The sequence below is a fragment of the Diadema setosum genome, chromosome 6, assembly GCF_964275005.1.
Source record: "Diadema setosum chromosome 6, eeDiaSeto1, whole genome shotgun sequence".
NCBI classification, from domain to species: Eukaryota; Metazoa; Echinodermata; class Echinoidea; order Diadematoida; family Diadematidae; genus Diadema; species Diadema setosum.
Genome location: NC_092690.1, coordinates 13,546,066 through 13,562,654, shown reverse-complemented (window position 1 = coordinate 13,562,654; position 16,589 = coordinate 13,546,066). Strand labels below are relative to the sequence as shown.

The 16,589-nt window shown below is 37.1% G+C and overlaps 1 protein-coding gene across 1 annotated transcript in view; it reads left to right on the top strand.

The window, feature by feature from the left end:
- The window catches only part of LOC140229549 (uncharacterized), a 92,110-nt gene extending 89,273 nt beyond the window's left edge, over positions 1–2,837 (top strand). The window contains exons 50-51 of the mRNA XM_072309796.1: positions 600–725; positions 2,698–2,837. Coding sequence (XP_072165897.1) covers positions 600–725; positions 2,698–2,837 — 266 coding nt within the window. The remainder of the gene's footprint in view (positions 1–599; positions 726–2,697) is intronic.
- Positions 2,838–16,589: the final 13,752 nt, after the last annotated feature.

Here is a 16,589-nt window from a genome sequence, read left to right as displayed (position 1 = left end):
AATTTTAATTTGATTTTGTTTAATTTCTACAAGCATAAAGGTTGCATACTTTGATATGTTTAACAACCTTGATAATTTTTGTTTGATCACATTCCACATTCACATATTTGTGACAGTTTGAAAACCAGTTCATCTTTATTGAAGATGTGAGTTTTCTATTGGTATCAAACCTGTCATAATGTAAGAATCAAAAAATCAAAAACTTTGTGAAATGGAAGGTATTAGGGGTTATTAGATTAATTTCCACCATCAGATATAGCAAAAAAGCAAACACCAAGAATTCCCAAAACAAAAACCACACACTCAATCATTTCCAGTGCTACCTCACTGCTACCTTACGTTATCTGGAATATTCTTGAAGTTAGGATAAAGAACATTCCAAATTTCCTTGTGTTTTTTTTTTGGCCCTTTTTTTGTGTGTGCAAATGTCTCAAATTCACAAGCGTGGAATCGCCTCTTTTTGAGATCAAACTCTGATATGCTAGAATACAGGTCTATGTAGTCCTTCTTTTGGTTGCTTTGTAACTTCTTCTGCTGAAATCTATGGTATCGTCTATACAGAGCCCCACACTGAGGACAGTTTTCTCTTTTACATTCAGAACCAATGTGCACAGAAGAACAGTTTGCCTGCATTGATAGGACGTGCATTCCAGAAATCAGGGAATGTGATGGCTATCCTCATTGCGTAAATGGAGAGGATGAGGCTAACTGCAGTGCAGAAGGAGGTATGTGTCTTTGTTTCACATTCTAGACTGATGATAACGAGTTATGATAATATTATTGTCCTCTTAATCCGGCATAGCCGTTTAAGTGTTGCCACACTGCTCTACCAAATGGCTCTGCCATCATTCATTATGACACTAGCATTCCTAGATACCCAGTTATATACCTTTATTGAAAGGGAAGCGATGGGTGAAAATCAAGTTCACTTATGTAGACACTTTAATGGATTCCATGTAATTGGGATCTTTGATTGGCAGTCCAGCATCTTATTCACAGTGCCAAAGTAGGCCTACATCGTAGGTATACCACTACCAGACAAGCTAAACATTTTGCTCACTACAAATTATACACCCTGTAGGGAAAAATGGAAGGGGGAAAAAACTTACATGGCAAAACAATTTCATTCAATGTCTATCAGCAGCTATCTCTTGATCGTGATTTTGTGGTGTGTTACATCTGTATTTATAATGTGAAGCACTTCAGTGGAAGCCCAAATCATCATGAACATAGAATCTTATTGCATTTCCTTAGTACAATGTGGCATTGAATGTGCTTTCACACACTCACGTACTGCTGCGAAAATGTTGTGGAGCTAAATATCCTCTGTTTTCATTCCATAAACCTGTATTTCAATGCCCTGTTTGCATGCCCAACTGGATCGTTGGTTTGCCTAATTCACAAATTTTGCTTCATTGCACTACCACACACAAACGGATATATTTTGATACTGGCCCTGTCCGAGCTGGAAAGCCATAGCCTTAAAGGCATAATTTACCATTTGCAGATGAAAGCATTAGTGCTATAAAATAGTTCTAAAATGTGAGTTAGGGATAGAAACAACCACTGTCAAAATTTGAATCCGTATAATCGATGTTAAGTGTTGTTAAATACACAAAATGTGAACAATAGTTATAATGAAAAATTTTCCAGACTAAACCGTATACAGTTACGGTTTATTGAGAAAAACCCTGATATCTCCTTATATTTTAGGTTTTATTGCAAATATTTCATATGGTAGGATGTTTTATGATACAACAGACCTACACATATGCATCAAATATGATATCTTGAAAATTTTTGAAATCACTGCTCCCAAAGGTAAACTGGACCTTTAACGTATGATTTTCATTTACATCGCAGCACAGCTTGCAATTATCTCAACAATTTTGCTGTGCTATTGTACATTCCTTGCAAAAACAATTCCATAAAAAGTAAAAATTCTTTGAAAAACAAAATGTTTTCCAAGAGCTCTCATATGCACTTCGGTCGTAGGATAATGTGGCAGACATAGAGTTCAAATGATATTTTGTACAGCAGATGGCCCTAAAGCACACAGATATGCCTGGCATGCTTTTTTTGTGTGTGTATGTTTGTTGTAGCTACAATATGTAGCAATGTCATGGTACACAGACTTTTAAAAGCATCTTCCAGAGGGCAAATTACGTACCCACCCAGTTTTCAACCTCTTGTATTACTAGTAAAGAATTAGACTCACGTCTCTATGATATCTGAGTGTCTGTATGGAAGATATGCTTTTGTTGTTGTTTTTCTGTGTGCGGCATGACATAGCCATGGAAACTTCAGCTCATCTTTGTCATTCCGCTTCTGGGTTTCTTCAGCTGACAAGCAAAAAAAAAAAAAAAAAAAAAAAAAGAGATCTTCAGCGCCAAAGCATAACCATACCGCGCTCACACTTCAAGGTTTCTATCTATTTCATTCTCCTGCCACTTTCGCACTTCTGGGGTTAAAAAAAAGGGGGGGGGGGAGCTCCCCCGGCCCCATGGTTCCGCCAGCCATGTTCAAACAATAGGTGGCATACATGATCGGAATGAGTTTTGTTAATGTCAGACCAGACATTGTAACTGCACTTTGTCTAGTCAAATTTAGTGCTTCTTACAAGTAGAAATGAGAATGGGAACCTCTCTTGTTTATGTCTATTGATGATGTATTTATATGTGTGTGTTTGAAACACAGGAACCTGTGCCCCGCATCTTTTCACTTGTGATGATGGAAGATGCATCACTAACTCCTACCGGTGTGATGGATACGATGACTGCGATAATGGCGAGGATGAACAACTGTCGTTGTGTGACGTGACAACTGACGTGCCATAGCGCGTGGAAAGGGTTTATTGAATTACTAGTCTAGAGATGAATTGGGATATTGGAATATTATATGTATGTTTTTGGATTTAAAAAAATGAAAAAAGATAGTCTTTTTCTGTTTCATAACCTTTTGGTCCAAAATGCTATCTGGCATAAACCCAAATGTTGGGAATAATATTCCAAACTGTGTCTGTAATTTTTCATCGTAGTCCAAGTCCTAGTCAAGTGCCCTCACTGTAATCTTGAGCATCTGTTCAAATCATGGTGTTATGCTGTCATCATGAGAAATAAACCAAAACGGATTAGACATACTGGTAATGTACCAATACAACTGCATCCTGTAAAGTAATGTTTTGTGTATTATTGCAGTGATATGTGACCCGCTACAACAAAAGGATCCAAAAGTCGGGAGAGGACAGTTTTCTGAAAATGACATGCCATTATTCCCTTACTCTTCCACTTTACTTTCATATATATTAAGCATGACTCATAAAAGTACTCGGTTGCGGAGATATCAATGATTTTATTAGCGCATGTCAAGTGGTTTGGAAAATAAGTGTTTTGAGAAAACCGCCTTCAAAGGTTTCTTTGTGATGCTATTATGATCAAGGGAAGGCAAGACAGTTTCCACCTCTGACAATAGAAGGTCTGCTCCTAGCAAACTTCGCGATGTTCATTCATGCTTAGCACCAGCAGTTAATACGCATATGCATGACCCGTTAGTAACGAGGTTACTATGCACTGACCAATAAGATCACTCCCTCGTTGCTAGGGGCGAAGTCTAGCTGCGGCGCTAAGTCCAAATCTTTGGACATGTTTCTGCTCTGTTGAAAGTAAGAAAATCATGGCTCAGAGAAATGCTATTTTTTGCTTTTCCTTTGATCATTTAGCTTCAAAATTTCGCATGATGATAGACGATACATAAGACTACGAATTATGCCAAAAAGGGAAATCCGATTGTTTTGACTGATTTTGATGATCTGGCTTCAAAATTGATTTTCTCAGCTCAGCCGTCAGCTACTTTAGGATCCTTTTGTTGTGGCGGGTCACAAATGCTCTCATATATGTGTACGGTACTTAATGCGACGAGAGTAAAATCTCAGAGGATAGTAGTAATACAAGTCGAATAGGATGTCTAGGAAGCCTTTAAATATCCTTCTGCATTTAGCAGAGCTAAATATTTAATCTATGCAAAAAGAAACCAGAGGGCTTCCTCCCTATACAGTACTAGAGTTCTCAAAGGAATGGCATAGTTTTGGTTGAGATTGGGATTCTGGATTTTAAATTTTTGTGAGATAATTAGATGATTAGAAACCTCTTACATGAAATATCCAAAAGCATACAATTCAAAGAGTAATATGATTTCTATTACATAAAATCGGTTTTGAAATAGCCGAGATATCCAAAAAGAAAGCAAAACAAAGTGGTCCTTATAAAAGATTGGACACACCTTTTCTTACGACCTCCATGTATTTGGATATCTCAGCCAATTCAGAACAGATTTTCATCCAATAAGCTTTGAATTCCCCTTAGAATTGTGTGCTTTTTAATAATTCATATAAGTGGTTTTTAATTGTCATGTAGAGACTTCAAAGCTGAATCGCAATCTCAACCAAGACTATTCCATAACTTAACTGCCTTTGACGAGAATAATTGTTGAAAGTGTATCACTGAAGTATGTGGGATGAAGATTCTTTCAGGCTTCATTTGAAATATTTCTCTTCTGATCTTCCCTTTAATTTGCAATTGGCAATCACGGAAGCTGCATGGTACTTATGTGTGCTTAAGCTATTGCAATTATGCACATCAATGTACATTTAATAGACTGATTTATTTTAAAAAATGAAAAAAAAAAAGAACTCGGTAAGATTTTTGTGTTTCCTCTACTGCACTTTAGTTGAAATGAATGGAAAAATTATTGCAAGGATAAAAGGAATAGTCAATATTTCATACATTACTGTATAGGCTGTTATTTTTGCATACAGATATTTTTGTGAATGAGGAGGTCACTGACATTTTCAAGAGATGTTTTTGCAAATTGACACTGAGGCTACTGTGAGTTCACTATTATGCTAGTGCATAGTGACATTTTTGTGTGTTGTTTGATTTACGAAATGACAGTAATTTGCAAAATTTGCAAAAATAGCAGCCCATACAGTATATGTGCATTGGTTTAAATACTGCCAGTGCCTTTTGCCATGTATCACTTCAAATATTCAGAAGTCTTCAAACAGCTTATACATGTGAAGATGTTGACCATCGCGGTGAATACTATGACGATAGGGAAACAATTATTCACTTGTCTCGCCAAGAAGATCGTAGAAAGGTGTACGATGTTTCGCTCGCTACTGCTGAGCTTCGTCAGGTACAATAAGACACGTTGGTGCATGCACGCAAGTTATAGCGTGTATGCGGACGTGGTAGTGGGCACGCGGCCGCCGGAGCCGCGTGCCCTTATACATGTATTTGATGCTTTTATTTGTAAAAAGTTGTGTGTAAAGAAAACTAGTCATTCAGATCCTGTCTCTTTGTCTTTCATGTAAATTTGGTTGCAGATTTTTTTTTTTTCTTTTACTGAAATATATGATTGAGTAGAAAATATCTTAAACTGCTTTTATACAGAGGTTATAAAGAGTTGTACCAGAGTTTGAATGATTACAAATCATTTTTGCAATGAGGTCAAATATGTATTGACTATGAGGCATTCAGTAGTACTGTACTGATGCCAATGTAAGTTCCAAGATGTGTCATTTATGAAACCATAACCACATGCACATTTCATTGATACTTGCCTGAGTTTACTCAGGACTAGTTTTCAATGGGTTAATATGCTTCAATGCCAGTAAGGAGTAAAGGGAATCAAGGTTGATTTTTATTTTGCGAATTTTATGTGGCTGTCAGATCTTATAAGTTTTGCTTTGTCTTAAAACTGGAAAACCCCCAGTGGTACATAATGTAGTTATTTCTGATGGTACATAATATTGGTTTAGGTGAGGATTAGGCTTTTAACTATTTGTTAGATGCCAAAAAAAAGAAAACACAAACACTTGTGAAAGAGTACAGAGCATACCATTCTACGTCGAATTCAAAGTTTATTCAATGAAAATCTGTTTTGGAATGGCTGAGACAGCCAAAAACAAAGTGAAACAAAGGAACCGTAATAAAAGGTGGGTGCCACCTTTTATTAAGATTGTTCTGTTTTGGATATCTCTCAAATAAGTTTTAAATTTTTCTTGGAGTTACATGCTCTTTTACATTTTAAAAGGGGTTTCTCATTATCTCACCCCAAAAAATATTAGAAACCCTGAGTTAGGTCCCAACCAAATTTTACGATCCCTTTAACAACAACAACAAAAAAAAGAAGCTCTATCAGATGGTTGATTTGATAGTGCATTGACCCATATTGTCTTGTCTAAAAAAAGAAGAGAGAAACATACTCCATTATAGCTGCACAATCTATTCTTTACTGTATTCTCCCATACCTTCAATGCCTGCCAAAATTCTGCATTACTTATTTCTTTCCTTTGCACTCCTGGTAAGCTGATGTAGTACTCATGTATTGTACCAAGATTGTATCAATGCACAGCTACATGTATCCTTTTCTCTGTTTTGTCTGTATCTCTTCTTGGTATTCAGACCAGATGTATTCAGAATGAAGCAGCATTTTTCCCTAGGCTGGTAATACAGCGTATTCACAAAGAAGAACGAATAGGAATAATGGGCTTAATTTATATGAATCAACCCTTAACAAGCTTGCTTTGAAGTAGGTTCCATGGTATTTCTCTTGCATTTTGTCCTTGGATTCAATTTTCATAGACTGACTACTGTGTTGTATATGTTTGTAATGTTTTATTATGCATCCAAGCTTGATATCATGAATCATTCTGTTTTGTTCTAATCTGATGTATTTTTTGTTGAGAAATATGAGATTGAAGGGAAATAAAGTGAAAGAAAAGTTCTTTCAAGACATGTGAATACCAAAAGTAGGTATATAATCCAATAAAGATCAAAAGTCATTACTAATCAGGCAGCCGCTTATTATTTTAAATGGTGTAGACTGTGGACAAATGAAGTTACATGTACAATGAGCCAGAGATACATACAGAGAGAGGGAGAGAGAGAGAGTTTTTAAAAATGGGTCATACTTGAAATATGAATTTAGTGTGCCAATCATGCCAATATAGTTAGGAGATGTAAAACATCCCAGTCATGAAAGAAATATAATATTTTTGCGACTTTCAAATCATTCAGTTAATTTTTTTCCTTACCACATTAGGTCTATTTGGGAATAGGTTTCAAAAGAAAATAGGGATGGTTACTTGTTCATGGTTGTATGCCAGTGTTTCCATGCAATCCACTTTTCATTAATTTGAGTTAGTTTTTTTATATTTCAAGGTTAGCTTGTGATGTATATGATTCCAAAATCATGAGTGCATTTTTTTGGCAGCAACTATATATATATAATTATATACATGTATATATATATACATGTATATTTCTTTTTGAAATTAATTGGAAATTCTTAATACAGAATTGGAAATTCACAGATATCACTGTGAAAATTCGCATTGTCATCCGTGATGAAGAGGAAGGATCCTCGAAAATTCGGATTATTCATTAAAATCAAGATTGGCATTTAATGTATTTCACTGTTGTGACATTATTATTGATATATATATATATATATATATATATATATATATATATATATATATATATATATGTTTCACTTGGATTGTCATTACTAAGCACAAAAAGTTTATTCTCTGGTATCTACTGGGCCCTCAAAATTATGTATAGGGTTTTCATTGAATTGCAGTGGCTAGTAAACTGTACATACATTGTATTTGTCTGTTTTTTTCCCCCTTTTTGCGTTTCCTTTTGTATTGCACATGACATTATACAGTACACATCGCACGAGTTGAAAATCGAATGAGCTGAGAATCACCCTTTGTAGGCCCACTCGAGGACCATAATAGTCGTGATCCCCCCCCCCCCCACATGCACTCATGCGCAGAAAAATAAAATAAATAATAAAAAAAAATATTAAAAAAAATAAAAATAAAAAAATAAAAAAAAAATCAACAAGGTGAAAGGTGAAGTATGAAACGAGTCAAAGTTGAACAAAAGTCCAGTTCCTTTCGCTTGAAATATTTATGGGGATTTAATCGTATGAGTTGAAATGGGCGAGTCTTCAGTGTTAGTTAATCTCACAGCAGAAACTTTCTAATCTGTCATACGATGCATAAAACTCAGATATGCTCTCCTTATACATATCTCCATAATCATATACAACATACAATATATATATATATATATATATATATATATATATATATATTCGTATATATTTATAGATAGTGTAAACATTTAGCAAACAAAAAAGAAACATCCTTTTGTTGTCTATTATTATGTCTACACACACACACACACACACACACACACACACACACACATATATATATATATATATTGTTATACATAACATTCTCCTTGTAATATATTCTCTACATTCTTTTTATAGAGTGTATATGAATGCAGAGAGTGCTAGTATATCATAAGGATAATGTTATGTCAAATGAAACCAATAGGTACCAACAGTTTTAGTCGAGACAGGTTCCTTCTATCCTTAACAAGATTTAGAAAAAATGAATGTATACAGTAGTGATATTCTTATATATTCTAATATAGATGAGGTCCAATGCACAAAGGTAAATACAGAACAAAAAGGAACAACTCTTTTAGTAAACCCAAGTGTATATTGAAGCATTGATGTTTTCTTAATCATGTACATTTCATACGTTCCTAATCCAATGTGCATTAGATATTAACAATCTTTCTGGTTAAATTTGAAGAAAAGTCACGAATACAGGAAGTGAATTCAAACCGAGAGTATTTAAAAGTCGAGAGCGAAAAAAAAAAAAACCCTTTCTGAAAACACCTTAGATGATCATGAGTGTTTGTGTAGATGTGTATTTGTGTGGCTGGATGTCAGTAAGTGATGCAAAGTTGAAGTTTTTTTTTTATAGAAGAAATAAAGAATTTATTCTTAATGTTGCGATTTCCCCTAATTCAATTCCATGCAATCAAATTTATTTAGCACAAGAAGTAAGAAGTTTACATTATGTACACAACCAAAACAAAAGCAATGTGTATACAGTCATGCACATGTTTAACACTTCAACGTCTTTGAAGCAGCTAGAGTTGGTTAGTCGGGCTCAAAACAAACTCGAACGATGTTACCATATGAAATACACACAACAATAAATTAACCAGGCCTACCCCGATCTACCCGATCAAAGTAACGTAACTTTTTTAACGAAGCAGTTTTGAGTGAAAGAATTTGACCGGGCTATTTCTACATTATTGTCTAATTCAATTCAATTCAATTCAATTCAATTCAATTCAATTCAATTCAATTCAATTCAATTCAATTCAATTCAGTTCAGTTCAATTCAATTCAATTCAATTCAATTCAATTCAATTCAATTCAATTCAATAACTAGCTAAATTCTGTGTTAAAATGAGAATGATCTGTTCAGTCATACATGAGCTAGCACACATCTAAAGCCAGGGTTACAGCAGAACCGAATTCTCCCGAATAGTTTAGGACAAATTCTGCCCGAATATGGCCTGAATCGAATGGATTCAGTGGATTCGGAACTTATTCGTCTCTGATTCGGGGAGCTCCTCGAATCGGAGACGAATATAGGTTCCGAAGAGGTCCTGAATCAGAGCAGAATTGCCAAGAATTGACCCTAATCAATTTTGGGCATGCCGAATAAAGCCGAATGCCAACCCAAATGGTGGTCAGAATCGAGCCGAATATAGCCAGAATCGAGCCGAATGTGGCCCGAATCGGAACGAATACGAGGCCTCCCTGCACGCGTATAGCCAATCTGGCTATATTCGCGAGGCCATTCGGGTCATTCTGGCCGCTCATTTGACCTATTCGGCCGTATTCTGGCCTATTCGGCTCACTCGCCGGCATTCTGCTCTGCATTCGGGTACCGATTCGGATGGATTCTGGGAGATATTCGTGGCATTCTGAGCAGATTTGGCTGTATTCGTGATATTCGGGTCTATTTAGCCAGAGGATTCGAGCCATATCCTCTAATGATGCGAATAGGCCCGAATCTGCCCAGGATGGGCCGAATGTCTCCCCGAATCCCTCCACGAATGTTCCAGAATGTTCCAGAATCCCTCCCGAATTATAGCCCATTCGGGGAAGGAGAACAAAATGCTTCCGAATCCACCCGAATTCGTGTATTGGGTAGATTCGCAGCTGATTCAGTTCCGGTGTAACCGAGGCTTAATAAAATGGCCGCCTTTCAAAAGTCACTGAGATTGTAGTTGACTGCTCACTCAAGGTTGAAATATGTACACATTCCATACCAGAGAATCGCCTTGAACGTGAGGTTGGCGTCAGTGCCATAGTGAATCTTGTTTACAGTGCAGCCAGTAGGCCGTGACATAACGGGTTTTAGCAAAACAAAGAATGCTGCCATATACTTATTGTTGAAGTTGACTCATGTGGTGTGTACATTCTTTGGAGCCATCATTTTTGGAGCCTAGTCTCACTGACAATAAAGACTAAGCCAGCATTGCAATCCTCTGTGCAGCGCTACAAAGAAGTTTGAGGTTATAGACCCTCAAAGGGTGCGTTCGAGCGCTCAAAAATGAACCAGAACGAGCCGCAACCAAGCGAACTGTGCATACCGTGCTTTATAATTGTTATTATCAAGGAGGTTCAAGAGAATGGAGTCACAACTGTCGTATTTCCTTTGAAGTAACGTTTGATGCCGCCACTCGAAAGTATTTGAAGCATGTGGCAAACTAGATCTGCCGCGCAGATAGGAAGACAATTGACTCATGTCTCATTGCATAATCATCAGCCACTTTCTAACGAAAATATGTCTTTGTGATGGTAATCGCTTTTCGCCATCCCTACTTATAAAAGATAGGTGGTATATAATGGTAAAGACACAGGGATGCGCGAATAGAAATTGCGCAAAAAGTGATGAAATGAAAATGAAAATTACTCGACTGGCCGTGCCCGGCCACTAATCTGATATATCTATTAATATAGAATTATACTCGAAGATTATTCCATATCAGTTTTATTTGGAGGAATTAAGTGGAAAAGTGATAAAACCGGCTTTCGGGGAGGGTACAGTTTTAAACACTTTCACATGATACAGCTCTGATTTACACTTTTGCACATATTCTTTGAAGGGATTGACCTTTGTTTAATGAGCTTTATCATTGAGTGAGATTTCGTTTCATTTAATAGATAAACAAGCAAAATATAGCCAACATTAAGTTCACGTTCAAAATTAATCTTCAGATTGCTCAGCAAGACGGCGGCATCAAACCCCGCCACCAAAGGCAAAGATGCACCTGTGGAATTCTTTTGTACATCAATAGAAAAGTGACAACTGTTTGAATAATTACAGCCAGTTGGAACTCCATCTCTTAAACCTCCTTGTTATTATCTTGGAGTTTTCGAGCGCTCTGTGGAGAAAGCTTCCCTCGTGAGTGGCAAACAGTGATTATTTGGAATTAGGCATTTCCCTGTTTCAACTGCTAAATGCAAATAATACTGTAGTCAGTTAGGTTGTTTAATTGACTTTATTCAAGTACAATGTATTACATTTATGTATGAAAAATAAATGCAAAAATAACATCAATCAATCAATCAATCAATCAATCAATCAATCAATCAATCAATCAATCAATCAATCAATCAATCAATCACTGTGCCAGCGCTCATGTACGTGGTGAATGATTTGAAATAATGAATTCAGACAAAGCATTCGATTCTCCTGTACGCATACGAAGATGCAAAATGGTGATGTGATTGAGAGATTCCCAATCTCCGTCCGTATGACCACGTCTGCTCGAAAACAAAAATACAAAACTGGATTGGTTGAGTTTGGTCACTCGTGCTCTGCGCATGATGATAATGTATAGCATTAATGATACATCTGTACACTTACGTTTGCCATAATGATTCAATGATGCAATGGGAACAACATTTTGACTACAGATGGATGCATAGGCTCTTAATGCAGAAAAAAAAAATGATATTCTGTAGAGCGTATAGCAGAATAGAAAGCCATTTTGAGACGCGCCCTTTTTGTGCTATTAAGAACAGTAGGCAAGGGTTTTTTTTTTTCTAATATTGATTGATCAATAGATAATGAATGAAAGGGCGATTCATTACAACCATGATCATAGTATGCTTATTTCATGAAGATTGTAACTTTCATAGTCTAATATTATAGGTTGCTAAGCAAAAAAGTTACAATACACAGTCATGTCACGTGAGACAAAAAACAAATGGGTTCAACTTAGCATCTTTATTACGAATGTAACACTGGCAGCACCCTTACGGGTGCAACTTAACACCTTTTAGATCAGTGTCACGAAAGGAGCATCTTTTTCTCTTTGTTTTTTTAGCTCTGATCATGATTGCCCTTCATCCGTCGTGCGTCGTCCGTCGTACGTCGTGCGTCGTGCGTCGTGCGTCGTGCGTAAACTTTTTACATTTTCATCTTCTTCTTGAAATCCCCATGACCGATTTTCACCAAACTTGGCAGGTAGCATCCCTTGGGGAGGAGGGGGGGGGGGGGAACAAGTTCTCAATTCGATCTTGTTTTTATGCGCACCATGCCTGACATGGAGGGCCTCGGGGGGGGGGGGGGCAACCCCCTCACCCCAAAATTAAGGAATCTTATAAAAAAAAAAAAACAATCCTCTAGAACCAGAAGTGATAGACCTAAGTTAACACAATGAGTTAGTACATTGATAAATGTAGTTTCAAGTTTGTTCATGGCTGAATCAGGGGTGCCCCCCCCCCCCTCCCCCCGCTTGGGACCCTAGGGAGGGGGTTTGGAATGGTCCTAATGGGGGCCTAAATTGTACATTTTCATCTTCTTCTTGAAAACCCCATGACCGATATTCACTGAACTTGGTATATAGGTAGCATCCCTCGGAGATAGGATCTCAATTTGTTCAAATTGGCACCATGCCCCACGTTAGGACCCCAGGGGGTACCACCCCCTAGAAATGAAGGAATCTTAAGAAATTTTCTTCTCTCTATAGAACAAGAAGTGATAGAGCTTGACTTCAATGCTATGAGTTAGTACATCGATGATAGTTTCAAGTTTGTTCATGGTGGAATCAGGGTTGCTCCCCGCTCCCCCTCCTCCCCCTTTGGGACCCAGGGGAGGGGATGGGAGGGGTTCTAATGGGGGCCTAAACTGTACATTTATCATCTTCTTTGAAAACACCATTGTGGATTTTAACCAAACTTGGTAAGTGGCATTCCTTAATAGGGGAATAAGATCTCAATGTGTTTGAACAGGCACCATGCTACCCTATTTGGGACCCAGGGGGACCCAAACCTCCCAAATTACAGAATATTCAATAATATTCTTCACTATAGCATCAAAAGTGATAGAGCTTTAATTCTTTTCTTTTTTCCAAACTGCATAGTCCAACTTTCTATGTATACAGAAAGTACTTGACAGGTGTTCTTACCAGTGTGCAAATGGACAACAAGCCCCCATGCAGCTATCATAGCTGCCCCCTCTCCACCCCCTCCCAAAGTCTCCAATTTTCTGTGGTCGGAGTCTGCAAGAATGCATGGAAGGTGGACTTGCGATACTCAGGTGAGCGCGAGACCCCCGGGTCTCTTGTTTTAAATGTAGTTATTAAATTGGTACAATCACATTTTATTTATTTGTATATTTTTCGTATATTACACTCAATAAGATAGATTACATTTACTTGAATTCACTTGATTGTTATGCGGCACTTGTATCTTCTGATATTGATACTGATGTTATATTGTTTATTTCCAGTATGTCTACCATATCAATGTATTATGTCTATGTTTATTGCAATGTACGTGTATTTATTCATTCTATGAATTTAATAATAATAATAATACATACAATTTCTATAGCGCCGTTCTCCACTTTGATTAAATGCTCAAGGCGCTTTACAATAGGTACATCAAAGCAAACAGATTGAAAATACAAGTACATCACAGTAATAGAAGAAGATGAAGAAGCAGAAAAAAAGACATGAAAGTCTGTCTTCAAAAGACACTGGTCTTCAAAATGCACTGCTAAACAGATAGGATTTTAAATTACTCCTGAAAGATGTTATAGAGCTTGAGTCTTTCAGCTCACGAGGAAGTGAATTCCACAGTGTTGGTCCAGCGTGAGCGAAAGCACGTTCCCCCAAGATTTCCTAGAAAACGGAATATGTAAGAGACCTGAAGTTGAGGATCGAAGAGTTCGTGAAGGTTGGTATTGACGAAACAAACAAACATTGTAATCAGGAGCTGTTCCCTCAATAACATGATAAACCAAAAGAAGTATCTTAAACCGAATACGCTCCTGTACAGGCAACCAATGAAGACTCTTCAGGATAGGTGTGATATGACTGCGTTTACTTGACAAAGAAACAATACGTGCAGCGGCATTTTGTAGCTTTTGTAATTGGGCAATTTGCGAGTTTGGTAGATTGAAAAACAAACCATTACCAAAATCAAGGCGTGAAGAAATAAGTGCATGAACAAGTTTTTCCGTGGCAGAGCGAGTCAAATACTTGCGAATAAAACCAATATTGCGCAATTGATAACGGACTGATTTAGAAATGTTGGTGATTTGATCGGACATAGCCATGTGAGAGTCAAACATAACACCCAGATTGCGACATGACTTTGACAGAGGAATATCATTACCTACAATCGAAATACAATTAATATCCAACTTATTCAAGTGAGATTTAGAACCAAAAAGGCTAAATTCACACTTGCTGTGGTTTAGAAACAATGAGTTAGACCTCATCCAAGCATCAATATCAATGATGCAATTTTCTAGACAGCGCAGTGTATGAGATGCTTGGATTTGATGTGGTGGAAAAGATACAAAAACTTGTATGTCGTCTGCATATAGATGATACCGAACAGAATGCCTTTGAAATATTTTCCGCAGACCGATCAACTAGATAGAAAAAAGGGTGGGCCCGCCAACAGAGCCTTGAGGTACACCACAGCCTAATGGCTTTGAAGACGATGTGACACCATTCAAAAGAACAGACTGTGAATGGTGTGATAGGTATGATTTAAACCATTCGAGAGCTTGTCCCTGGATACCCAAACTTCTAAGTGTATTGACAAGAATTCTGTGATCTACAGTGTCGAAGGCCGAAGACAGATCCAACAAAACCATTGCTGTGACGGATCCGGAATCCATTTCCCTTAAAATATAACTAGAAACATTTATCAAAAGGGTCTCCACACTATGGTGAGGGCGATAAGCCGACTGTAAAGGATCGAATAGACCATGTTCCAGCATATAGTCTGAGAGTCTCGAAAACACAACTCTCTCTAAAATCTTGAACAAAAATGAAAGATTGCATACAGGACGATAACTTGTCAATGATTCCTTATCCAATGAAGGTTTTTTCAGCAAAGGACGGATCAGACCTTTCTTTAAAGGGTGTGTACAGTTCTGGTCGGGGTGAGGATGTAGCTTTTAACGTTTTGCGAGATATTCATAAACCACTGTATGAGATGTCAAAGAGCATGCAATTCTAAGGGGTATTAAAAGTTTATTAGATAAAAATCGGTTTTGAAATGTCTGAGATATCCAAAAACAAGGTGAAACAAAGATATCCTAATAAAGTTGGGGCATGTCGCCTTTTATTATTATCACTTTTGGGGATATCTCAGCCATTTGAAAACCAATTTTCATCAGATAAACGTTGAATCCTTCTTAAAATCACATGCTCTTTCATATTTCATAAGAGGTTTCTCATTATCTCACTTAGGAATGTTCAAAACATGAATCTCCACCTCAACCACTACTGTACAGTCCCTTTAAAGATAAGGGTACGGTAGCTTGCTCGATACTGAGGTTAACAATTTGAGAAATAAATTGGTAAATAAATTTACCAGTGTAATACGTATGCATACAAACAAAACAATTTTCCTAACTGAATTGAATTGAATTGAATTGAATTGAATTGAATTGAATTAAATTAAAGGTATATAATGTGCACCAATGTGTTTTCTCGCTTTCTTGTCTGCACCTGATGTAGTAAAGGTACTAATACACTGTACCGTATGTCCCCCAAAAAATTACAACGGGGCCCTCCGCAATGATATCTTTAAAAATAGTGAATCAATCTAAGTACAAATTCACGGTATGAAACTATAACTCATTGCCCACATCTTACAGAAAACCCCATTCGATTTGCTTCAGTGGTCAAAGAGAAATGAGGAATTTTGTAGAGGATGTCGGGGATATCTTCCGTCCAAATTCGGTCTATTATTCACCCACAAGAGCATTGAATTGCTAGAATTGGAAGAATCAGACTCATGACATGCTTTACAACAATCCACTAAGACTCTGTGACCGCTTAACCAAATTGAATGGGGTTTTCTGCAAAATACAGCTAAAATGTTATATTTTAAGACCCTGAAGTAGCATTTAAAAGAATTGATCATATTGGGTGTTGTCAATGCGAAAATCTGATTGTAATTTTTTGGGCGACTTACTGCAGTATTATATTGGGACATACTGTATAATTCGACGTAGTTCTTCCACTGTGTATGTTCACTGTTCCGGATCGACGAGTTCCTTACACGCTCTTCTTTTATTGATGTTGATAGTGCGTGAACATTACAGATGATACACACAACCTGATACAGGGGGAAATTGTTTGTTTAAAGAGACTCAA